This window comes from Centroberyx gerrardi, chromosome 22 (assembly GCF_048128805.1).
Source record: "Centroberyx gerrardi isolate f3 chromosome 22, fCenGer3.hap1.cur.20231027, whole genome shotgun sequence".
Classification (NCBI taxonomy): domain Eukaryota; kingdom Metazoa; phylum Chordata; class Actinopteri; order Beryciformes; family Berycidae; genus Centroberyx; species Centroberyx gerrardi.
Window position 1 is genome coordinate 14,967,162 of NC_136018.1, and position 26,563 is coordinate 14,993,724.

The window sequence follows — 26,563 nt, forward strand, 5'->3', positions numbered from 1 at the left end:
TATTTATGTGGTACTCAGTAATAACTTTATAATGACTTTAGCATACTTTATGGTATTTGCACAGTATCCTTCTAAAATGTAGGTGAATTTTAGGTTTATAATCGGTGTGTCTCTCAGAAAACCTATCTATTCCTAATGTAATTTTACAGACAAGAATAAACGCGAAAATATGATAATATGATCAGTGTTGTCATTTCTGGCATTTGTTCCCAGCACAAGGCTTTTCCTATCTGACAATCTGAAAATGATTCCTCCTCCCCTTATACGAAAAAGAACATGTAACACTAGTACAAATATTACACCAAAGGTATAATATTCCTATATGTCCCTATTGGAATATGAAAGGGATATTATACTGATATGATAGGCGATAAAAAATGCCATTAAGTGCCATAAAGTCACAATAAACTGAGTATTGAGGCGACCACAGACACATTATAAATCCCTATAGGAATATTCTAGGAATATTATAATGATTTTTCATTAGGGTCGCGTCCTGCATTACCAGAGAGCAGAATTAATCTCTTATGAGAGAGAGAGAGAGAGAGAGAGAGAGAGAGAGAGAGAGAGAGAGAGAGAGAGAGAGAGAGAGAGAGAGAGGAGTCCCATCTAATCGGATTAGGCGACTCTACAGTTTAACCGGCTGCTGTCTCTCTCCGCCCTGCATGGGACGGTCGCGCGCGTGTGTGTGTGCGAGTTTTACTTTCTACTGTAGCTCCACTTAATTATCGCAAACAAGAAACGCATTTCGATTCATCTGTTCTGGGGTCGGATTACTGGAATTGCGACACCAATTTGGTTTCATTTTGGGGGCACAACGAGAGAGGAAATTCCACTTTACTATCTCACTTGATGGGACGTTTTTGGCTCGGACGCGCTTTACTGTGAGCGACTCTACGGAGATGGGTGATGTTGGCACTGGCTGCCTAATGCCTATATGTTGAAGATAATCGCACGCGTACAGGCTCAAATAGGAGATATGATTGGGATTTATGTGGGCTCCCGCTTTTAATTGACTTTTTTTGCGCGATAGGGAGTTTGACTCCGCGTTGGTCTTGGAGAGACAGCCAGTCCCATGCCCACGCCCCGCGGCCCAGGCTCCTCTCTGCCCCCGAGGACAGTGTCCTAGGCCCGGGGGTTAGATGGTGCTGATCACGGACGACAGGGATGGAGGAGGCTCCTCGTCTGTCCGAGTCAAGCACCTCCAGCAGCAGCAGCAGAAAGCCGGGGGCGGCATCGCCCAGGTCCACCCGGCCATAACCCAGGAGCCGCCGTCCACCTCCGACGACGACTACCTGGGCTCCTGCGAAGATGACGAAGACGAGGACGAAGATGAGGAGGAAGACGACGAGTTCGAGGAGATTGATTTCGAGGACTTGGACGATGCGCGGAGCATCGCGTCGGACGACTCCTTCTACCCGCCGGATGATGTGTTCGCGGACTCAGAGCGCACGCCGTCCCCGGAGAGCCCGGCGCCCCTGTCCTTCTTCCAGGCGTGCTGCACCAACAACGCGGCTATCGTCCGGATCATGATACGTCAGGGAGTGAGAACGGAGGACGTGAAGGAGACCGACAGGAATAACAGGGTATGTGTGTGTGTAGGCGAACTTCAAAGTACTCTCTAAAACTTTTTCTCTAGCTTCAGTAGCCCACGCTCTGATACAAGTCTCCCTTCTTCCCCTTCTATGCGCAGCCTCGAGAAATAAGGCTGTTTTAAGAAAACGACGAAAGTTGTAATAATAAAAAGAACACAAATGTTAAAAAATAGTTTATTTTTTGAATCATCAATAATTAAATGTTATTCTTCTACGAAGTAGCCTACTATAGTAGAACAGTAGCTAAACACATTGGTTGCTACATAGGCTAAGAGACACATGTGCCGGTATGAGTGGGGACTTTCATCAGCACATGAATATTTAAATGAACTGTTATGCAGCACGTTTATTTTAGAGGCGCTTCAAATGGGACTCAGCCAATCAGAGGCGAGGACCGGGACTATCCATTTCATAAAAGTTAATTTAACTGTTAATCGGGTCAGTTTGGTTTTGGTTTGGCCACAGCGCACACACACACACGCACACACACACACACACACACACACACACACACACACACACACACACTCACACATATTCTACGAAAATTCGTCTGCAATATCCGTGCGCCATAAAATATAATTTCCGGTTAAAATTTTCAGAATAAAACCCAACATAACGTTTTTTGAGAAATGCAAAATATGAGGAAGAATAGTCTAATTGAAAAAGCAATTTTTACTTTCCTATGGGGCTGATATTGGATTTTTATTAATAGTCTAACTGAACACATCATGGGCCAGTCTGTCATCCACTATGATGGAGGTTCCCTGATTACTTCCCCAAATATGACTCTTTTTACACTTTTATTTTAAAAGCAAAACAGCTTGTCTAGGGATGGTTGAAGGGCAGAGACATTTGATTCGATTGCTTTCCCTCTCAGCTAGATTAACAGGAGGGGCGAGGTCCTTGTCATGTTTAAGGTTGTGGGTCAGCAGCTGAATTGGCCTATGTGGCTCGTATGTGTAGCTACTATTGGTACCAGACATTAAATGAACAGACCTTCAACTACCAGGCAGCCCCCATCACCATCCTGCCACTCCTTGCAACGAGTTCAGTGAATCCGCCTCAGATTCACTAGGTATTGAAATGATTGGGTCTGAGCGCGCTGTGGTGGCTTAATGCTTTCCAGGCCTTGGGAAAGTGCCCGGTCTGATCTCTGTTTAATACCTTTATGTCACGTGGAAGACATTGTGATTTACAGTGCCATGAACGCATGCTGGCTCGCCTCAATGAGAATTCAGGCTATTACAACAACGTCTCTACGACTCTGACTTAACTGCACCAATTCTACTAATTTATTTAAAAGCTGTGGTTTGAAGAGAGTAAGGAATATTGCTTTGAGGTGTGTCGTTTTTATAGACAATTTCCAGTTTACAAATGGGTTTAGTACAGTATTGTATAGACAGCGTTCTACCAGGTTGCAAATGGGCTTTAAAATGTCACATTTTAAACATCTTGCATGTTTTAATTCAGTGATCCCTTAGTTCAATATACTTTGATAATAATCTCAAATTTCTATCTTGAATCATTTTGTACTGTACACCCTGACCTGTATGTGTGTGTGTGTGTGTGTGTGTGTGTGTGTGTGTACATGTGTGCAGCCATTCTTTAGTTTATGAGTCTACAGAGAGCAACCTCGAGCTCTTAATTACACTGAGAAAAACACTGAAGTCTCTCACAGTCAGCAGAACACACAATCCCCTGTGTGTGTGTGTGTGTGTGTGTGTGTGTGTGTGTGTGTGTGTGGGCGTGCGTGTGTATTTGTGTGTGTGTGTGTGTGTGTGGGCGTGCGTGAGTGTGCATTTTCCACTTTTTGAACGAATTTGGCTGTGAGAGTCAGTGGGTAAACACATTAGCCATCGTGCTTGAGATGATGGTATTAGTGTGCAAGCACATACTGAGAGCAGTTTGAACAGTCTGTTGATGACACAACAAGCATTAAAAACAAAATCCACAATAGGGATACCAGGATATACAGGGGAAGTCATATCAGATTAAAAACCAATATCAACAGCCATATGTCGTATGTCAGAAACCAAAACGAAGCAACTTGATTTTCTGCCCTTTTCACACAAAGCAGGTTAGATCTCTCAAATGGAGGAAAAACTGATTATATTTCAATTCTTTTTTGTCCATGACTCCAAACCAATTGTCTAAATTCACTTTGTTCAGTAAAAGTAATGTATCAAATCAGTTACTGGCTGATACAGAAAGCTCTTAAAGTGATCTGAATTTTTATCGGCATAGCATATATTTGTCCTTATGTATCACTTCACTCCTGCCAGAGAACTGCAGCCCAGGGCGAAGGGCTCAACCCATAATAATTGAAAGCTAGACCTCATTCATTTGGACATGTGGCTGGTAGTAATTGAATAAGCTGGCAATGACTAAGCTGATCTGGAGCCATCTCCCTTTTAATGTGCGTCGTGGTGTCTCAGTGTATTTGTGGTACGTTCATTTTTTTTAACCTTTATTTATCCAGGGAAAGTTGACTGAGCATTCTTGCTCTTTTCCAGCACCATCCAGCTAAATATTCACACACTTCCATGCCTTCACAACTGGGAGCTGCCCAGTACAACCACACTCTTCTACTGGTGGCCACTGGGCAGCTCCACTGGAGCAGTATGAGCTAAGTGCCTTGCTTAAAGGCATCTTGGTTGTAGTTGCTGAGAGTTGAAAGGAGAGTGTTACTTATTCACTTTCCCTACTCACATTTCCCCGGCAGTCTGTGGATTTGAACCAGTGACCTTCCAGTTACAGGCCTGTGTCTCTAACCTTGAGGCTGCCCCCCTCTCTCTCTTCCTCTCTCTCTTCCACTGCCTCTCTCTCCCTCTATCTCAGTATGGTGTCTGTAATCAATGAGGTATGAGGTCATGGGAGTAGGAATTACATCATTGGAATGCCAGGATTCCTGCTGAATGTCTCTTCTCTTCTCTTCTATCTATCTATCAAGCTTAGATTTCCCCAATGCTTTAGTATGTCTTAGTAGTACACAGATTCTGTGTGTGTGTTATGTAAGGGAGAGGGACACACACACACGCACACACACACACAGTCACCAGTCACAAACAGCATAAGGGCAAAGGTGCCTGAGGACACTGGGATAAATCTGGTGTGCACCATAAAACACATGCCTGTGTGTGTATGTATGTGGCTGAGTGAAAGAGAGTAAGGCAGACAGAGAGAGTGTGTGCGTGTTTGCCAATCAACACCTTATAACCAGGATGTGTGCTTGTGCATACTGCATTCACAATCCACTTTGTTATGCTGCGTGACCCCTGGGATGGAAGTGACGCTGTGTGAACACGCTCAGAGACAATATGTGTGAGAGAACACATCGATTGGAAGCACATGTTCATATGAATCTGTTACACTCATTAGTGTACGTGTGTGTGTGTGTGTGTGTGTGTGTGTGACTTCAACATCCCGTTACAGATGTCAGCATCCTCACATAAACACACAGTTCGACAATGTGTAAGACAGAGAGGGTGTGACGTTCCGGAATGGATTTGGCCACATTTACACCATCTCCTCTTCCTGTCATGCACAGTTTATATGGAGATGTTCAGTACTGTAACCTCATGATGCAGGAAGACAAGAGGACTGGAGGTTGTGTTCAATTTAAATATGGAGCATATAGAAAATATTAGGATTAATAGTGAGTTTCACCCCCTTTTTTCCTTTTCAGTTGTCTAGAAGCTCAAAACACTTAATAGATGGAATCAATAAGAGCTTCATAGCTTTAACATGGATTCACCTGGTTCATCTACTTCAATATGGTAACTTAACCTGTTTGTTGACTGCCTGTTGTCCTTGTTTGACAAAATTAACACTTGTACAGGTCGGATTTTCCATATTTTAGAAATATCAAATCATGAGTTTTCAGTGTTTTTTTTCCCAAATTGATATGAGGTATTTTGGAAATGGGCTCTTCATTTGAATCAGCTGCTCTACAGTTTCTAAAAATCAGATAAGTGGTCAGGCTACATACTCATCATCGTCCTATGTGGGTCAGACACAGATGTTTTGATGTGTGTGCTGTGATAAGTTGCGAAAAACAAGAACGTCAGCTCTGTGCACCAAAGTATCCACAAGGCTCTGTTTGGCTCCGGGTTCCTAGTCAACGCCTCATCACATCACATCAGTATGGCCCAGAAAGAGGTTGCATGAGAGAAAGTTAAGCAAACATCAGTGATCCCTCATATGGACAGAATGTCTGCGTCATCGCACGGATTAAGATTAAGACGTACAGAGAAGGCAGACAAAGAAGCAGAACAGCCCAAAGCAACATTTGTAAAATAAATCCTTTTTGATACATAACAGGAAAGGCAAAAGAACAAAGAATTCAAAAGGGAAAATAGCCATTTATCAGTTCAGAAAGAATGTTTAGAAATAACTCAATGATTCTTTTGATGAGCAGGAAAAGAAACTATTAACAGTTGTTTTCAAACTTCTCTTGAAGCCCACATTTTCAAAATATGTTTCCCTGTGACTGATTTTGCAGACTTATCCAACAAAATGTAAACTTTTTTAGGCTGAAAGATTAGTGGCTTAAAGTGTAGCTGATAACTTTTACTTTTACTATTCCAGTGTGATTTGGAGGCCCATTTGAATCCTCTTGCAAACCCATCTTTTGGTCCCAACCCAGCCATTGAAAAGCATTGTGTGCTCATATCAATATGATCTGCATTGCAGTGCATTTACATGCTGAAACTTGACCGATTGGAATAGTCCACAAGATAAACCAAGCCAGACTACATAGTGTTGACGTAAACAGACAGAGTTCATATCCTGTTCCTCAGAAGCCAGTCCATGTTTCAACTAAACACAAAGTGCTAAATTTAGCAACAAACTAACAAGGGTAACTTCGGTATTTTTCAACCTGGACCCTATTTTCCCAACTTTTTGTGTGTAAGTGACTAAAGGGGACAACAATTTTTGAAATTGGTCCAGTATTGAGCGAGATCACTTCAGCCGGCAGCCACGAAACAAGCTGCAATGTAATCCGACGGGGCAAATTGCACCGTCAATGTACGTCCACTAAAAGTGCTTGTTTTTACCACTACATGGTACATTGTAGTTTACTCTTTCTATAGGCTGGTGTTGTGTTTTTTAAGCGTAGGCTTTATTGTGAAATAGGCTATAAGCCTGTAAGACTTGGTTATACACAATAACAAACAGACCGGATCAAGCGAAAGGTAAAGAAAAACGTTTCATTTCTCTGTAGGGTCCTTTCCATAATGTTGTCAGACACATATAATAACAATCTGAGCCTGTCAGTGGCAAAAACAAGCACTTTTAGTGGACGTACATTGATGGTTCACATTTGCCCCGTCGGATTACATTGCAGCTCGTTTCGCGGCTGCCGGCTGAAGCGATCTCGCTCAATACTGGACCAGTTTCAAAAATTGTTGTCCCCATTAGTTACTTAGACACAAAAAGTTGGGAAAATAGGGTCCAGGTTGAAAAATACCGAAGTTACCCTTTAACAATGGAAGCCCATTATGTAGGTTATACAGACACTTGTATTTCATTTTCCTGGCATGTGATTACAATAGGATAATTATATATGACTTCAATGTCAGAATCCCCAGAATCCCTGTATTCTCATTGTGAATTCTGACATGATGGATGGGATTTCGACAAACTATTATTGGACATTATGTTGTAAATTTGTCACAGATGTATGGCTGAAGGGGAAACCAGCTTGTCTCCAATCCTAAAAGTTTGACTTTTTGGAAATGTGTGTGTTGAGGCTTTTCATGTTGTGTATCAGATTAATACCAGTGTCCTCAGGCATCTCTGACCTTACCCTGTTTGGGAGTGTGTGTGTGTGTGTGTGTGTTTTATTGAGTTTTCATGTGAGCATGACAGACAGCTTATCCGGTTCACTGAGAGAGAGACACACAAACACACACACACGCTCACATGCGCGCACACACACACACACACACCCTCTATCTCTCTCTCTCTCTCTCTCTCTCTCTCACACACACACACACACACACACACACATACACACAGAATCCAATCAACTCAAATGAGGCCATCCTGCTCCTAACTCTGTTACCTCATCTATCTCTCTCTCTCTCTCTCTCTCTCTCTCTCTCTCTCTCTCTCTCTCTCTCTAGCACACAGAACAGAATCAAATTTTCCAGACAGGGTGGGATCAGGTGACAGATCAGGACAAATACAGTATGTTGCAGTCAACCCATAGACTGGCAGACAGACAGACAGAGTAACTGAGCGACAGACGGATCGACCATCAGACAGTCAGACTGACTGAGGCACAGGCAGGGAGAGGCAGAAATTTGGCAGAGGCAGACGGTAGCAAGGTTGATGCTGCTGGCAAATACAGATGAGTGGAAAAATCAAACGGACAGTCGTACACATCTGATTTGATACAGCCATGCGAATATGGAGCTGCAGACAGAAAGACAGTTCACAGGCAAGCAGGCAGGCTATTGACAGAAACATAGCTTAGTGTGTGTGTGTGTGTGTGTGTGTGTGTGTGTGTGTGTGTGTGCGTGCGAGAGACACAGCCTGGAGTGTGTTTGCATGGGCGTGTGTGTCCTTGAACACAGAGGCATACTGTAAAATGTGAACGAATCAGACAGTTTGTACTTGGTTCATGCAGGCTGCAGTGATACAAGATTTCTGCAGGACTCTCATGATTTGTAGCATCAAGTTCCAAACGGGATTCTACACTTTTTTTAATAAGACAGAAATTATTTGGAGAGAAAAAATGCACTCTGGGTAAATCCTCTTTAGGGAATCAAAATGTTGTTGATTTTAGGGGAGAATTTCCAGCAGGTTAGCAGTCTCGCACAATTTGCTAGACAGGGTTGGGAATCTTACATCATAGATTTTCACAGAGGTTTCCCATTGGCTGGGATGCTAACCTGGTTGTTTGTTACTTGATGATATTGTAGGCCTAGGTATTTCATGATAGATGCCTTTTCATCAGCCTGCCTCCAGCCCCCATCAATAAGAACCACAATGGAAATGAGCTTTTGAACTTCTTGTGTTTTTCTGGAGAGTCTTTCTATTCAGCATTGTATCATTTTCTTCTGACTCAAACGTCTTATTTCATGTTTTTTAATAATTTGCAAATACATTTTGCTCACTTTGATGTTGAAACTCTGTGAGGAATCTCAAAGTGTTGATCCACTTTTTAATAACTAATCAAACTGCAGGGCAGGCTCAGCTCTTGCATCATTCTTGACAAGTCATTGGCAACATTTTCAAGCTGTTGACCAAAATACACATTGGATGATCATTGGCTAGGTTGATATGATGTGCAGGGTATGGACAAAACAAGGCAACAGTAAACCCGCAAATGATGAAAGTCCCCATCTTGGACAATCAGTAACAAATATGTCACCTCGTTTCAAACTGTAATGGTAGTTCCCCCTTTGGCCAGTCAGTGCAAGTTTCGTCCAAATGTGATCAGTGGGGTCCGAGATACTGTGTGTGACGGATGGACAGACGAGCCGGGGCCGATGGGGGACAACAACACACCAAAACAAACCCCCCCGGTCAAAGATTGTGATGGTCCTGTAGTGGCGGGGGGGCATTTCCTGGCATGCAAGCCTGTGGCAGCAGGTAAACCCATCTAAACTTTCAGTTTATCCAATTCCAATTTTGTGAAATACAGTTTAGCAACTTTTTCAGCAGGAGTGGGATGAGGAGGATCACGGGCTGTAAGCAGCAGTGGACCCGCATCAGAGGACAACTGGGACAGAGCTAATGAAATGCCCCTTATGATCAGTTGCGTCCATTATGCAATCCATTTTGAAATGGAAACTGAAAATTGAACATTGATGTTGCAGGCTACTTATCTGTGAGCCGTTGTATTCCAAATCCCATTACAGCATTTCATAACCGGCTGACTGAGACATTGAACAATAACAAATAATGTGTGTGATGTGGAATCCAGTGTGGAGCGGTGGAGCGGCAGCATATTGCACGTCGTATATTGTATGATATTCTTTGAATTTTCAAATCAAATTAATTAATCAATGCTAACGTGGAGACGCTGGAAATAATGTTTTATTGATCTGAGCTGGGCTCCGCAAAACAAGATGCATTTGGGAAGAAGCCGGTCTGTGAGTGGAAACTGGGCTGTGAAGCCTGTGTTTAGTGTGTGGTTACAAGGCATTTTGAGGGGTACACTGGATGTTGTGTCACTCTCATTAGAACATATTATTATCTGCGTTTCCTATACTAACTATAGACATACACAGGCCACCCGGGTATTAGCTAACTCGTTCATGATGCTACCAGACTCTCTTTAGGCCCGTTAGAGTTACACTTAGTAATTCTCACTATTTTACACTGTTTTACACTGACAGCGGAGGCAAACAAATATGTAAAAGTTTGACATGGGTGTCATCAGACTTTGTTTCTTACTTGGGCAGGACTGTAATCCTGCTGTAGAGCATCAAACAAGAGAACATTAAGAAAGACAGAGGTGGACAGATTAATAACTGTCATTTTCTTTCCCATTCAGCCATTGGATCTATCATTTCATCTCAATCTGTACTCTCTCTCTCTCTCTCCCTCTCTCTCTCTCTCTCTCTGTCTCTCTCTCTCTCTCCCTCTCTGTCTGTAGGTGGCTGATAAGGCTAAGCCTTTCTATTTCTAGCTCTGGATATTCCCCAGATTACTTAGTTGAGTGTGTGTGTGTGTGTGTGTGTGTGTGTGTGTGTGTGTGAGTGTGTGTGTGTGTGTAGGGCCTAATAATAAGCTGACCAGATTTCAGGTGTGTGTGTGTGTGTGTGTGTGTGTGTGTGTCTGTCTGTGTGTCTGTCTGTGTGTGTGTGTGTGTGTGTGTGTGTGTGCGCACGCACGTGTGTGTGTGTTTAGATCTATACAGCGAATAAGTATGCATCAGAACCCACTGACCTTCAGCTAAATCTAAGTCTTACTTAGTAAGGTAAATATGCAGACAACACTCTACACAACACATTGACTACAATTTAGGAATTTGCTTTAATATATTTCAGTTGGAGCCTGACTGATATGTCATATATCGGTGTGGCGCTGATATTGCTATTTGTTCCACTGATAATGCACTGGAAAGATGAGCACAAAAAACACAATTTTGGCACAATGACTTTAAGATTTTCATGTTTACTGTGCATTACACCGTTGATCAGAAAGTACAACTTGTGACCAAGATTAAAAAAATACCTATTTCAGTCAGGAACACTCTCGTCATAGATTTAACCATTTATTGCAACGAATGGAAATACAGTTATGCTTGGCGCTGATGGCTCCGCTCTTTAGATGCTCCCTGGATTAGCCAAGCAGCATGCTAAGCCAAAACAGGGAGCGCAATGCAGAAAACCCCCAAGCGTATACAAGAGTGGGCCCAAAGCAAGACACCGAATACAATTTTTAACCTTTGAGCCATGTTAAGACTCTGAACTAGAAAGGTGGAGGCTGGGGTGGTGGAGGCAAAGCTTTGCCAGCAGCAGCAGCAGCGGTGAGTGAGGCAGCATTGGTGTAGTGAGGATCAGTGTAGAAGGGAGACATATTTAAATGGACCGCCTTGATGTGAGAATGGCTGTGATTGGTGTATGACTGATTGGAAGCACTGATTCGATCAGCGGGCTGTCAGCTGATTACAGCTGGGGCGTATGACTTCCGTGTCCTGCATGAACTAACGCGATGCTTCATGTGTTGGATTTGAGTGAGACCCAAAAATCTGTTATCATCAGAGTGTGTTTCAGCGTTCACAATGTACAGAAGTATTAATAGATCCGGTCATCTGCAAGGAAAAATAACCCAGCGCACCACGGGGCAGTTTGGGCTGAGGTCAAACTCACATACTTTACAAGCCATTCGGGATGTATCATGAAAGCAAAGGCCTGGAATGAAAAACGTACTTCCATCAAAGGGGAATTCGGAGCTGCTTACTTAAACTTGGAGGGTAAAACCTCAGAATATTTTGTGAGGGCAGCTGAAATCCACTGCAACAGAACAGAACAGATTACGGTCGGGGGGGACATATGTCCGTCAGCATAACATAATTAAAGCTTTAAAACTGCCCTAGTCTGCATCTTCATTTGGCCTACATACAAAACAACCTAATCCCCCCCGAAAACTATTGGTGAGGCCTTGTATGTTTGTAGCACAGTCTCTCTGGTGCTCGCAGTCTCTCTCTCTCTCTCTCTCTCTCACACACACACACACACACACACTAATTCACACACACCCATCCATCCCTGGAAATGGCTCTCTTGATTGTTTCAGTGTTGTTGCGCTGCCGGGAACTGCTGTTATTTTTATCCCTTTAGCCTCGGACTCAGTCGATGGGTGGTTAATATTGTGTTGTACATGATTGCCTTTTCGCCCTTCTGTGTGTCTATGCACGTGCGTGCCATGTGTGCGTGTGTATAACTGTGGGGTTTTTTCCATTATGGGCATTTAGCTGGCGCTCTTATTTCAAATTCTTTGATTGGCAACATTGCCAGCAGCCGCTAGTAAGGAGTGCAAGGATCAAAACTACAGCGCCCAGACAATAGGTGTAACAAATATTCCTGTGTAAGATAGAAATGTGTTAAATAGAGAATTAAGAGCCTGGGAGGAAAAGGTAGAAAAGTTTTGTGTGCGTGTGTGTGTGCGTGTGTGCGTGTAAAAATGTTCACAGAGAAAATAGGACACTGTCTGACAACTGAGATTGCTCCAGACATGCTGCAGGGCATGCTGCTAAACTACATCACAGCAAGGCTGGAGGCTTGCCAAGAATCTGTGTGCGCGTGTGTGTGTGTGTGTGTGTGTGAGAGAGAGAGAGAGAGAGACTGTGTGTGTGTGTGTGTGTATGTGTGTGTGTGTGAGAGAGAGAGAGAGAGAGAGACTGTGTGTGTGTGTGTGTGTGTGTGTGTGTGTGTGTGCGTGTCTAACCAGATAGAGATATCTGGATCGGTGCCAGGGTTAGTGAACTTATTCCAACTAATCCAGCAGTTACTTCTCAGACCTTTCTCCACCTCTTCCCCTTAAACCGCTGAGGGGCTGACAGCACTAATATGGCCACATCTCTTTCTGGCTGGCAGGCTGACGCGCTTTAGCCAAAAGTGAAAGTTTGGGTTTTTTGCCTGGCTGGGGAAACCACCACATACTGTAAACGTGCTGTAAATACTGCACAGCCTTGCTTCACTGAGCTTCAAACATCCAAACCAACCAAAAAAGCCTTCTTACTACATTTGAATATGAGACGGTTTGTTCAGTCTGATAAAATAAACATGAATGAAGACAGTGGGGCATTCTTAGCACAGGCAACACTCAAGACAAGAGAGAGAATGTATTAGACCATCTTAAGTTTTGGTTATATTAGCATATGTTCTTGAAAACTTTGACTATTAGACAAATTGATTAAGAACTTTCTCCAGCCATCAAAGCTCAAAAGTCCAATAAATTACTTTATATACAAAAGTCAGTCGAGGGGTTCCAGCAGGGGGCGCCATAAGCATTTACCGATTCAGCAAAAATTCACATATTGGCATTAGCTGATGTTGGCACAGCCTTGACCCTGGTTAGATCCAACAAATCTAACTTATATGCTATGCAAATTTCTATCTTCATGTAAGGTGACGCATAACTGAGACATTCTGCAGCGTGCTTAAATTTGCGTGAGACGTTTATGTCGGCATTTTGCATCTGGTTCTGTTACTTGTGCTTCTCTGAGTGATGATATTGTTTGTAATTATGTGTGCGTACATGCATGCATCAATCGCTCTCCTTGCATACACACTGTCAGTACATATTTGTATGTGTGTGTGTGTGTGTGAGTGGGAGGTAGATGTGGGGGCGGTTGGCCCAAACTTTGTAAACTTCATATAAACCTTGAGGCGTCCTCTCCACCACTCTTTAGTCATTATTATATTTATTCATTTCAGTGAAAGGAGAAATTTTGATAATAGTCATATCGTGTTTTAGAAGAATAATTCACTGGAGTAACAGCGTGCCTCGAATCCAAGACTATAAAAAACTCATGTTGCTAGACTGCACAAAGCATCAAATAGAAGAGTTTATGAGCTCTGCATGTGAAGAGAACATAATGTCACGGAGGCAGGTTCACGCATCAAGGCGGCTCATGGAGCACCAACTATGGAACAAATTGTAATAACTTATTTTTAACACCGCTCTACCTTACTCTCCCCAGCAAAGTTTGAATTTACGCAGGAAGTTTGATTTTTTATTCTTTATGGCACATGTCTAATATTCTCATGGCTCTAAAAACACACAAAAACAAATATCTTACAGTTTCTTTACGCAATTGTGCTGCAGACTTAAAATCAGATCTTTGTGCCTGTTTAAATCTATCCAAAGACATAAATCCATGAAACTAATGAGTGTAACTTGTTAATCAAACTCCAACCTTAGAGTCATTTGCACAGCAGTTGGCAAAACTGCCATGGAGGTGATTGATAGCTGATATTTAAAACATCATTCTGTGTTCAATTATCATATCTGTGCTGGCATACTTTTGTGTTAGTGAAAGGCAAGCAGACGTGAAAAAAAAAAGACAGCTGATATTTTGAGATGTTTGCTTCAGTGAATGGCTGATCAACACCCCAGCATCTATTTTCCCTCTCATCCTTCTCATCCCTGGGAGAATATGGTAAACAAAAAGAACAGTTGTTGAGCTGCTGGAATCGGAAAGGAGCTCTTTGGAAAACAAGGGAATATATTATAATGTAGATTGACAATGGCTTCTATTTATCGGTAAAATAATGAGAACAACAGCAGCCATACTTCCAAGACACAGGTGACAAAACCCTATATTTAGGTGCAACATGCTGATTAGGCCGACATGCCTTCATCAGGGTATGCGTTAAGCCCTTTAAGTAAAGGGGTTTCATATTTTTGTATATATTTTTATATAATAACAAAAGGTTGACGTGGTTATTGTTTGGAGAATGGCTCTTAATTGTCACATTTTCAGTGATTTTTTTAAATAAATACATTTAAATGTAAGCTATTGACAATATTAATTAGAATATAGCCTTTGCACATCCAAATGTTACGTTTTGCAGAGTGATGAAATTGGAGAAATGATAAAGGTAAAGATTGTCCAAGGCACCCCATGTTTTCCTCTATTTCACAACCCTGACCTGTCTGGTGAAACGTATATTTTTTCTCAGGAAGAAATATGAAGAAGCAAATTCTTAAGTACGCTGTGTGTGTGTGTAAAGTGTCCATTAAGAGCTCTAAGTTCCTAAATTCCCCTCAGAGCTCTCTCTCTCCCTCCGTCTGCTTCTCCTTCCTCTCCTCCCTCACCTTCCCCCCCCCCCCCCTCCCCCCACCACCACCATCTCTCCTCTCTCCGCTGGTAAACTTGTTTGTTTTGGCTGATGAAGTGTGCGCCTTCCGGAAAGTACCCGACTTTTACAGGAGTTTCCAGGCACACACACTCCCGAACTCAACACACAAACGCACACAGCCTACACCGATGCTCGCAGAATGCTGTACGAACGTACACACACATAAAAGGGCACCTATCCTCGCATGAAGACACACACGTGCACGCGCACGCACACATACACACAGGCGCACAAAGACATATTCAAAAGCACGCAACATCAGAGAGGGAGACCGCTTATTTTTCCAGCGAGTTCAAGACGGTTCAGCTCTCTGTGAAAACACAACAGATGTCATATTTATTCGCTGATATTAGTTTTGGAAGATGCACAAAGGTTCTCCTGGTCTTGAGGAATCCTAGTGACACTGGCCTGATCGCATTTCTCCTCATGATAGTTCCCATCTGTCAGCACTTTAAACGTGCAACCTCCTTTAGCAAGTGTTTTTCCCAGCATTTTTTTTTTGCTGATGCTTAACTTCGGTCCCCCCTCTCTTCCCCCCACCCCCTCTTCTTTGAACTCCTCCGTCTCTATTCCCTGCCTGTCTCTGTCTCAGATAGGGCTGCTGGTGGCGTGTTACCAAGGTTACGTGGACGTCGTCATAGCGCTGTCCCAGTGTCCCAATCTGGACGTCAACTGGCAGGACACCGAGGGGAACACCGCCCTCATCACCGCCGCGCAGGCAGGTAGGACACACACACACACACACACACACACACACACACACACACACACACGCTGGTTCACAGTATGAACACATGCATGCACAGATTCAGATAGATAGAGGCAGCTTGGCACTCATTCCAACACTGGTGAACATGTAAACAACCGTACTCATCCCCTGGCATGCATGTGATTAGAACATATGCTAATGCACATACATACAGCTGTGCACAAAAACACACACTTCAGGACTTCACAGCACTCTGACTGCATCTCCCTAGCTTTATATCATTTTCTTCACCTCTGTTTTTTCTCTCCTCCATCCCTTCTCTCATTAACGTTTTACCATGACTGTACTTAATCCATTTTTTTCTGTCATTCTTCCCCCCTCTCTTTCCTTCTCCATTTCTAACGCCCATTTTGTGGCTTCTTCACTCTACTGGAATGCATCTGCATTAGTCAATCCACATATACTGACACATAGATCCACATATTGATCTGGTTACAGGCTATCCACATGCATCTGGTAGAATGTATATTTCTATAGTGGCTATGAGGAGACAAAAACAACATGTTTTCAAGTCAGCCTATTTTGAATTCATAGCTAACGCTTAAAGTATGGTGGGTATAGCTTGTTCATGGTGGACTGACAAAAAAAAACCTCATATTACATATTACATATTGATATTTGGAGGGAGGAAAACATTCAAAAATAGCTGAGAAGTTGCATGAAAAACAGGCATATATATGCAGTTCAATATAGTGCGGGTCAAGCCTAAGATTTCTGGAATTGAAGTGATCAGTGAGGACAAGACATAAGAATGCGGATCTTGTCCATCCAGAACGTGGTTGGCTAGTGTGAATGAGCCTTAAGACTTCACAGACTTACTGTATATACTGTGAACTTACTACTGTCCCTCCTTCTACTCTCCAAGGGCACATAACCATCACCAACTACCTGCTGAACTACTACTCTGGGTTGGACATAGAGAGGAGAAACTGCCACGGCTTCACCGCCCTGATGAAGGCTGCCATGCAGGGCCGGATAGAGTGTGTGCGCTCACTCATGATGGCAGGTGAGGGAATGTAAATAAGCATATACATGCACCGAATGTACAAAATATTAGGCTCACTTGCTCTTGTCATGAAGTACACGGATGAGGTGAATCCAGGTAAAAGCCATTATCCCTTATAGATTTCCCTTATTAAATCCAAACACAGAGGAGATGTAGATAAAGAGAAGCAGATGAGTAAGAGAGGGATTTTTAAGATTTGAGACTATTGAGATGTATGATTAGGAAGATGTCCCTAATATTTTGTATGCTTAGTGGATAGTATAAGCGTCCGCATGGCAGACACACACATACACACACACACACACACATCCAAGTCAGAGTCTGGGCTCTACAAATCACTATCACTTTTTTATTGATGTTACTTATCACCTCCGACAAGGCGGTTATGTTTTCACCTTTGTCTATCTTTCTGTCAGCAGGATATCTCAAAAACCTACAGTATGAATGGATTTTCATGAAATCGAATTGTTTTTTAGCCATAACTTTGAAACCAGCAGAGTTAGAGACTTGATTGTAAATCCTAAGAGTATGTTCGCAGGGTCAAGTAATCAATTTAACTCAGAATTGAAGTGATAGGAGTGATGTCTTTGGGTGTAACGGCAAGTTGGAGAATTCTTCAGCGTTGGCGAATGTTTGTGCTGTCCGAAGGCCTTCTAGTTTATTGATTGTTTTTTGCACTCATAGGTCTATTAACTGGCCTTTCCTGACTGATTTGGTATTTATTGGCATTTATTACTGCATTATGTAATGAGGTATTATATGAGGGAGAATATGTGTACCTGATGAGCACACTGAGACAAATTCCTAGCAGCCTTTGTTGACATGGAAACAAACTTTTGAATCTCCAATCTTTTCTTTGATCCTCTCTTTCCTTCTTGACATGTAACTCTTCATCCCTTCTCCTCTTCTATTCCCACCTCCTTATCTTTCCGTCTGGTTCTCATTCTCTACTCACCTTTGGCCGTGTCCTTTCTTTCACATCTTCTTTAACTCTCTCTCTCTCTCCATCAGGAGCTGATTTGACTGCGAAGGACTTCGGGCGTCACCTGACCCCTAGGGAGTGGGCCTTGTTTACGGCCCGTTATGAAACTGCCTGGATGATGTCACGCCTCATGGCCCGGCCCTGCCCCCACCAGTTCTGTGATGCATACAGGTAAAACCCACAGCTTGATCACACAGGCTGCATTTCTTCGTCCCCAATGATGAAATTGGCTGGGGAGGACTATGGATCGGTCCCCATCCATTCATTTGTCTGTCTGCCATGTGCAATATCTCAGACACCGCTGATTGGATTTTGACCAAACCTGAGGAAGTGATGCACTTCATCACTGCATTGCAGCCTTTTCAAAATCAAACCTATTTATTTTTTGTTATTGTAATGTGAAAAAGTTGCATATTGCAGCTTTAAGCAGTGTGATTGCAGAGGGTACAGGGGGGCAGGAAGAAGCTGAATGGAGACACCCATAGCAATTTCCCACCTGCTGTCCTGCCACTTTAAGGGCTAATTTTGATTGAAGTTGGGATATTACATTGTTTTTCATCCTTTAATACTCAATCAGAACATCCTGTATGTCACACAGGGTCACAGTTGGCAGAATGTTAGTCCCCCACACCTCTTTGTCATCACATATGTAAATCTGATTAAGGACTCACCGGGGTCTGAAATTAACACCCACCAAGCACAAAATGCGGGTAAATTGTTTAGTGAGCAGATCTCAGGCTGCACTGCCTTGGTAACAGCCCAGCTATGTTCTCTTGTCTGAATTCTGCTGTTCTGCTTAAAGAAGAATAACATGACTTGAAACCTTTGAATTGTTTCGTTCATAGGAAAATCTGTTTGCATTAAATCTGTCCTGCATGTGTTTATTCAACATATATACCTTATTCTGTGCATGCCTGAATACATGTTACTATATGATTATGTACTTTGAAAACACCTATAATTTATCGCGGTTGGTACAAATATCTCAACTTATCTCAGGTTTGGCATCTGAGCCAAGAAGTGATTTTTCCATCCTAATCATGAAGCATGAATGTACACAGCCTGAGTACATAACATAGAATTATACATAATGCCTTGAGCAGCCCAACAACATACTGTAGCATTAAAGCATAACCTGTCAGAACATAATATATATATCTGACTGTGAAATGTGAAACCCTTCAACGTCTTACTGTTGGAAACAAAACAAAAGGATGCCACAAAACTCGAAGTCGTCTATGCAGTAGATGTACGCCCAACTTGACCTTGCTCCTCCAGTCTAGAGTGGCCCCAGCTGGCGTCCCTGGTGGCCAAAGCCCAGGAGCCCCGCGGCTGTCTGAAGCGCCTGTCGGACTCCGTGCGCAGCGTCTTCAGCATGGCGAATGTCACCAACCCCGAGGAGGAAGGCGTTATCGACCACATGGTGTCTGTGACAACCGCCCTGGGCAGCCCCTTCATCGCTGTGGCATGCCATACGGTGAGACTGGACTTTAAGGGTGTATTTTTGAAGTTTGTGCCATTCCTCTAGGTTGCCCCTCTCCTCTGTATTATTCCTGGTGGTTTCTGCACACTTCAGCGTACTTGGATATATCGGGGCTCGTTTTCCTCCCTTCAGAAGAAGCCATTTGCCATTTCATTCTTCTGAAGTGTGAAAAACAAATTCCAGAGACTTGAAAATTGCCTGAGCTTGATAATCCATCACAGTAAACATGAAGCCTTAAGTTGGTTTTGTTAAAGTTTCTGTTTTAGCGTTATTAAAGGTTTATACTGTTTCAGGTGTGTCCAGAGAGCCCTCCATGTGTGGGCAAACGCCGCCACGCTGTCCCTGAGATCGTCCGCCAGCATCGCGCCAAGGAGATCCGCACCCTCAACCCTGAAAGGATTAGCACCTACCACAAACTCTTCCAGAACTCCCGGGTCATGCTGGTGGCCAAGGGCTCGGCGGGCCGCAGGGCCAGCCTGCAGCCCCACAGCCTGCAGCCTCGGCGGGGCAGCTCCAGCCCGGCCGCGGGGTCCTACAGCAACGCGCTGGAGCTGCGGAGAACCAGCCTGCTGCCCATCCACCTGGTGATGAGGAGGAGCAGCGTCAGGCCGGGGTTCACCGTCCCCAAGGTGAGGGTGTCCAAGGCCCCGACGCCCACCTACGAACCGGAGAGGATCCGCAGGAAGAGCAGCGCCAAAGACGGAGGGGCCAACCTGCTGCAGATCCCGAAGTGGCGGTACAAGGAGATGAAAGAGGAAAGGAAGAAAGCCGAGGAGGCCGAGAGGAGGAGGCTGGAGGCCGCGACCAAGAAACACCTCGCTGCCGGCAAGAGGAAATAGCATCACGCCTCGGAGGAAGTGATATAACAGGGCCAAGAACACAACGAGAGAGGGAAGCTTGAGGATTCAGGTGTTGTATGCTGGACCAGCCATAAACCTGGATAGATTTGTCACTACGGTGCTCAGAGTGAGCCTAGAATTACCAGCACTGTTCCTGAAGAGGAACGAAGACTATAGGTTGCTTTCGCCTACTCGGTTTTGCATCCCTAATTGAATTACAGTGAATGTTAGGCGGAGGGATGCAGAATGGCCTCCTTAAAATGACTGCAAGGAGGAGCTGTGACACCAATACAAGACAGTAGGTGATGGTCAGTGTCCATCGTGGGCAGTGGATGACCAGGGGATTTGATACTTGAAATGTTTCTAGCTAACTTATTTTTCATATTTATTGCTTTTTAATGGAGTCAAAATGACCTCGTCTCTATTTTGTTATGCTTCGGGTGCTCGGTACCAGCAGTATTTTTGTAGTGTGATAGACTGTATTGGACCAGAAAACTGTGGTCCTACTGATCCTGAAGACACTTTAACCCACATTCTTTCAAACTCTAAAAACAACAGAAATGTGTTCATCTTCCTGCCTCAAAGGGGGGAATGATTTATCAAAGATATTATGGAATAAAGTCTTTAAAATGTTGCATTGAGAAAACTAATGGGCATGTCATATTGACTGAGAAAGCTTAAAATAAGCTTTGTATAGAATCTAATGGTATTTGACAGAACAATATTTTTTTTTTTCTTAGATGCTATTTGTTTTGCTTTTTGATGACCAACCCATGAATGTATTTTGCATATATATTTTATATTAGAGATTTTGATGCTTTTTAATGACAAACTTTTTATTTTTTATCCAATAAGGACTTTCTGACTTTTGGAATTTTCTAGTCTTAATACTAAAGACTCAAATATAAACAGACTGCTGTGATATAACACTTAAAATTTTACCATGTGGGAAGAAAGCTCTGATTCTCTCACAAATGTTTACATTACAAATCCATGGTAACACTGGTTATATGAATGATAGACTATCATGTAATGAGCAACAGTAAGAGTTATGAGACTTTGCATTCCATACGGGTACATGGAGTATACAGGGTATGGACGATGTGAAAGAAATAAACAGTTCTTCAGCCGACACTGTGACTTTGGATGTGGTTACGAATGAACCAGATACTGACGCTCCCTTCTTCACCATTATACTTTCAAATGCCCTGGCAGTATTGTGCATGAAAGTAAAGGAAAGTTAATAAGTAAATGATGGGATTTTTTTTGCTCTTCTTCATTCCATTTGAAGGCAAATGTTACCAACTGGATTTCCATAAAACATCTTAGCACCAGGGGGGTCTGTTCCACGCGCTTACAATGGAAGAATAAATTAACTTAATATTAATGTGGGTTTTTGAGAAGCCAGGGTGAGCCTCGGTCAATGTGACAGTAAAACTATAACCACAGAAGTGAAGCGCTAATCCCAAACATATGGCACCTCTGATAAAAAACACACACGCCATTATAAAGCGAGAGGTCAGCTCCCCCCGTTTTAGCATTAGAACAGGGAAAATAATGGGGCGAGAAATAGCCGTGAGGTTAAACACACAGAGCCAGGGGGAGAGCAGTGATATAACATTGTCGGGTTTTTTGAGAGCACAATTTCACAGTCCTAACCCCTCTTGGCGATTGCAGCTTAAGTGCCATCCAAGAGTGCGTGTCTAATATACATGGTGATGAGTTGCTATGGGGTTACAAAGGGCACTGCACAGCCAAATCATTTCTTCAAATAAACTTCATTGACTTCAGAGTGGCAGTCTGCTCAGACACTGCCAAGGGGAAGTGCTTTGAACCCGGCTAAGGATGAGCAAACCGCACACTTCCTCAACTCTACACCTAACATACCCCAGCCAGGTGCAGGATTAACCACTGCCACTTGTCTTTAGCCGGCTTTGTGTCCGCAATGCAGTAACAAGATCAGCAATATCTAGGGCGTGTGCAGTTTGTTCTGCGGCATTCTGGGCCGGTTGACCGTGAATAAAAGCTAAACTCCTTTGCAATCAACTTCTCTGCTTTGTCAGTCAATGCGGCAGAAACAACCCATTTTCAGTGGAACAACACACTTCTCGCTCAAGGTTTCTTTACCATTTCTGCGAAGTGGACAAAGTTGTCTTTGGCATACAGAAGTCTATTAACTTGAGATGTTTTTCAGATACATCGCACACTGATTATACTTGTGACAGACTATTAAATGCTGGTCAGGACTGCGTTGTCTGTGCACAATAGGCGGGCGGGTTTGTGTCTTGACAGTTATGTGCTGCCATCTTCTATCCCAAGTCTGCTCAAACAGTAGAGCAGGGAGGGAGGAATAGAGTAAGCGTGTGTGTGTGTGTGTGAGAGAGAGAGAGAGAGAGAGAGAGAGAGAGAGAGAGAGAGAGAGAGAGACCTATTAGCCCTGAATGCATCAGATGATATTTAGGTCATGGTGGCATCTGAAACAGCTGCTGGCTTAGATTGTAACCTGAGATTATAAAGCGCCACAGGGCTTGGTCAGCGATAACCCCCCCCCCCCCCCAACCCAGCCCAAATCCCCCATGGCAAATGTGGAGTAGGTGGAAAAGCCCCCCCTAACCACTGATACTATGAGAGCTATTATGTCATCCTCTGATGCTGCAGGTTAGGATTTAGATAGGGTGACCTGATCCTAGATCGGTCAAACCCGTAAAGTTGGGGGAAATCCTTGTCTGGGGCCCCCTGCTGGTTGATTCTGGTACCACATCCCAGGAGAGGAGTGGTATCCAGGAGGTGTATAACCCTAAACAACACTGTTGTAATAACTGCGCACACTAAATTGATCCAAACTTACTTTATGCTGCATTCAATGTAAATCCAGGACAGATATACATAACAACTGAGTCCATAGCAACATGAATATCCCACTTGAATATAACAAAACAAATAAGTTATGAGCTGGCAGACTAAGAGACATCTGAATAAGATAACTGTGATATAATGACATTCCCATTCATGGTTTGTGTTTTGTGCACTATGTAAGCTCAGCTTTCCATTGTAATACAAGAATATTCATCAGTGGGGTAAAGATATACATAAACAGTTTTGAATAATGTTAAACAGGACATGAGCTAATTTCTGAAATACTGTCAACATCATTTTCTTGGGAGCTAGAATGGTGATAAAGGATCATTTCTGACTTTTATATCACAAGGAATGAGATCATGCAACTGTTGCATGTCAAAGATTCCTAGACAGCTGTGTGTTCAGCAGGGGCAGCAGGGACCTCGATCAAAGGTTTTCATTGAAATATCATCTTTTTGACTTTTCCCCCTGCAGCAACTGATACTGTAATTTCGGAAAATGTAATAACTTGTCAAAATCTAATAAATGCACCTCGAAATGGGTTGAAAATGTAATTAAACCTGGATAATGTAACAGAATCACATTATTACATGACGTATAAAAGGTGCAATATATTTTTAATTGACGAGGTAACTAATAATAACACTGAGTAACAATGTAAAACTTGTAAGAATATTCAATATTATTATTACATCATCAGTTAAAGTAATAATGGCCGATGATAATGTGATGTTGTATTATGCAAATTAAGATTTTATTACATTTTTAAGGAATTTAGGACATCTTATATTACATCATGACAAGTTATTACATTATCAGTCACTTTATCCTATTTTCTATTCATTGTCTATATGTGCAAGTAAATCAACAAATCACACCATAGATGTAGATGTGATTTAGTACAGAACTGCACAGCTGTCTATACTGTACAGGAAGCCTACGATCAAAATAGCAATACCAATTCATTCTTATTTTGCCCTCTGCTACTAAATGAAATAACAGTGGAATTGATCTGAGGGCTTTTTTATAAAAGGCACTCGCGCAGAATGACCAAGACCAAGAAAAAAATGTGATTTATGAAAAACTGTGCCGCAGTTGGCTGGTTACATTCACTTCCTCCAAATTTTATGTGATATATCAAAAAACTAAAATTAATTTCTCTCATTGCTCAAGGTATGAATACCACAGATATCATTTTAATTTCATTTTTTTTTCATATTCTTTGAAATACGATGATGAAATCAAGGATAAAGTAGGTCCCGCTTAATGAATTCCATTTTTTGAAAAGCTGAAAAGTATGAATTAATGATCACCTCTCACAATTAATTCAACATCAGAATTATCTTCAGTGTGTGGACTAAAAATGAACTGGGAGCGGCGGTGGCCTCACAGATAAGTGAGGAGAGCGGTGCAGCGAGCAGCTCTCTTACACAACACTTCTCCCAGTGATAACAGAAAACTTGAGAAAAAGCACAGCATGATACTTTTCAAAACAGCCAGGCAGCGGAGGATAGGTTTACTTTCACTCAAATGCTGCCAAAATGTTGCTCAAAATGTTTAGGAGTGGCAAGCACAGTGCGGTACAATATTTCTGGAGGGCGTATTGAAGAAAAAATAACAGGAAGAAGCAACAGAAAGGGGTTTGGATTTGACAACCTTGAAGCCAGTGGGCCTATGTCAACTTTTTAGCCCCATGCCCAGCTGCCTTATCAGATACGGCCGTCAGCAAATACAACAAGGTCTCGGCCTAGATGACTGAAGTGCTTTTTCCTCCCACTGTCCCCCTGTTGACTGGGTAAACCGCAGCATGCGGCCTGCCACCGAAATGACCAGTCTCAACTAGTTGAAGCCGGTTTTAATGTTCCTGAGCACCACAGGACCAACAGCTGCTGGTGTGTACCTAAATGCTGCTGCAGGCCGCCTCAGCACAGCAGCAGCAGCAGGGACCTGGTGCCACAACACAGTGACTTACACTAGCTGGTTAATACTGCTGAAGGTTTTCCAGCTTTTCCACAGAAAATGTGTTAAGTGTTATTATAGTTTGGGATTTTTCAGTAGTTTTTATTTTTATATAGTTTCTAATTTTTATTTCAATTTCAGTTTAGGTTTAGTTAGTTTTCAGTATGGGTTTGGTAGTTTTAGTTTCAGTTTAGTTTTTGGGGGTGTTTTTAGTTTTTTGTTTTTTTGTTTTTTTTTACACAAATGTTTAGTTTTAGTTTTGTTTTGATTTACTTTCAGTTTTAGTTTTAGTATTTTTGGTAGGGATATTTTTCAAAGGTATAATAATAGAGGTTCAGAATAAGTATTTTGTATATGTTTGCAACAGGTATTGTGTAACAATAAATCACAAATTATTTTAAAAATATGAATTCAAAGCCCCTCTGCAGTACCATGACTGCCGCCAGTCTTTAGTTTGGGTGGTCCCAGTTAGCGTCATGTGCTACCCACTGACCTACTGATGACTTGCCATGGGCTAGTGGCCTGGTAAAATCTCATCCCCGCCCCATAGTCATAAAGTGACTGAGAGGAGAATAAATCTTGAACCAATTTACTTTGTTCATTGTGGTATTAATAGTCATGTAACCAGGGATTCCAGAGCAGAGCAATATAATCCATTTCTTAGAAGTGGCTCATTCTCAATTCCCATCTTTCAATCAGTTTAATAAGGCGTGGCAGAGGATGAGATGAGGGACAATGTCTTCTCCACATTGAGAGAAGACAGCTACACCGAGTCAAGGAGACTGTGTCTGTTTAATGGGGAGTTTCAGCTTGCTGACAGAGGCTCCAATACCAACTAAGGCTGCAGTGGCTGGTTTATTGGGCTAACATAAACTGACACAACACCTGGTTGCAGATGCTTGTGCAAAGATGGATTACATGCACCGACACCTGGTGCACTGTGTGTGTGTGTGTGTGTGTGTGGGTCGAAGGGAGCAAAACAGCGGACAGCTCTGGGAGAGATGGTCCTGTTTCATTTCCAAACACCACCTGAGCCCTTCTCCCTAATCCCTCGGTGCAGAGCGCTGACTCACATTGGAATGCTCATATAGGTGAGCTATAGGGCATCCTCTGTCAAGCGGGAATAGTTTGAACTGTTTTTAAACATAACTCTCTATATCACATCATTTATCTGCACTCATATCAAACACATCATATGCCTTACCTAACGCAGAATTGAAAACCTTTTTGCACGATGAATGTCCCAGTTGTCTCCAGACTTGAAAAACCTGTCTTTAATGTCTCCTCCCATTCATGACTGAAGTGAATTTAATCAGCAAAATCAGTCAAGGACTGTGGCTTCCACCTAGATTCAACTGGTCAGTCTGTTTCATGGAAAGAGCAGTTGTTGCTAATGTCTTACACAAGCAGAAGTTACATTAGATGATGACAAAGTATGATTTTTTAATTAGAAATAAGACAAAACAAAAGTGTGGCATCGCAAGGAACATTGTAGTGGAGGGTGCAGGTATTGGAAGTGTATCTCATCATATGTCTGCTTGCTTACTTATTGTATACAAGAACAGACAGCCACACTGGTGCATATAATGTGGCTGATACTAAATAAAAACATGTGTAGAGTTCCAGGTGTTTCAGTTTCAGGTGCAAACCAGACATTACATGACTCATATCTTCAAAGGAATCAAGTAGTTCTTCACCCAGTCATCCCTCACTTCATCCAAATGAAGATGACGCGGAAAA

At 42.7% G+C, this 26,563-nt stretch overlaps 1 protein-coding gene across 1 annotated transcript; it reads left to right on the forward strand.

Moving 5' to 3' along the window:
- Positions 1-961: 961 nt before the first annotated feature.
- Positions 962-21,168, forward strand: ankrd33ba (ankyrin repeat domain 33ba). The gene is made up of 6 exons (XM_071909953.2): positions 962-1,586; positions 15,519-15,648; positions 16,561-16,701; positions 17,713-17,854; positions 18,962-19,160; positions 19,460-21,168. The coding sequence occupies exons 1-6, from the start codon at positions 1,143-1,145 to the stop codon at positions 20,003-20,005; spliced, it is 1,602 nt and encodes a 533-aa protein (XP_071766054.1). The 5' UTR covers positions 962-1,142; the 3' UTR covers positions 20,006-21,168.
- The last annotated feature ends 5,395 nt before the right edge of the window (positions 21,169-26,563 follow it).

Excerpts from the sequence above, each read along its gene's own strand:
- ankrd33ba (XM_071909953.2), top strand. The coding sequence starts at position 1,143 with ATGGTGCTGATCACGGACGACAGGGATGGAGGAGGCTCCTCGTCTGTC. Across the intron at positions 1,587-15,518 it reads AGACCGACAGGAATAACAGG|ATAGGGCTGCTGGTGGCGTG; the intron begins GTATGTGTGTGT and ends TCTCTGTCTCAG. Across the intron at positions 19,161-19,459 it reads TCGCTGTGGCATGCCATACG|GTGTGTCCAGAGAGCCCTCC; the intron begins GTGAGACTGGAC and ends ATACTGTTTCAG.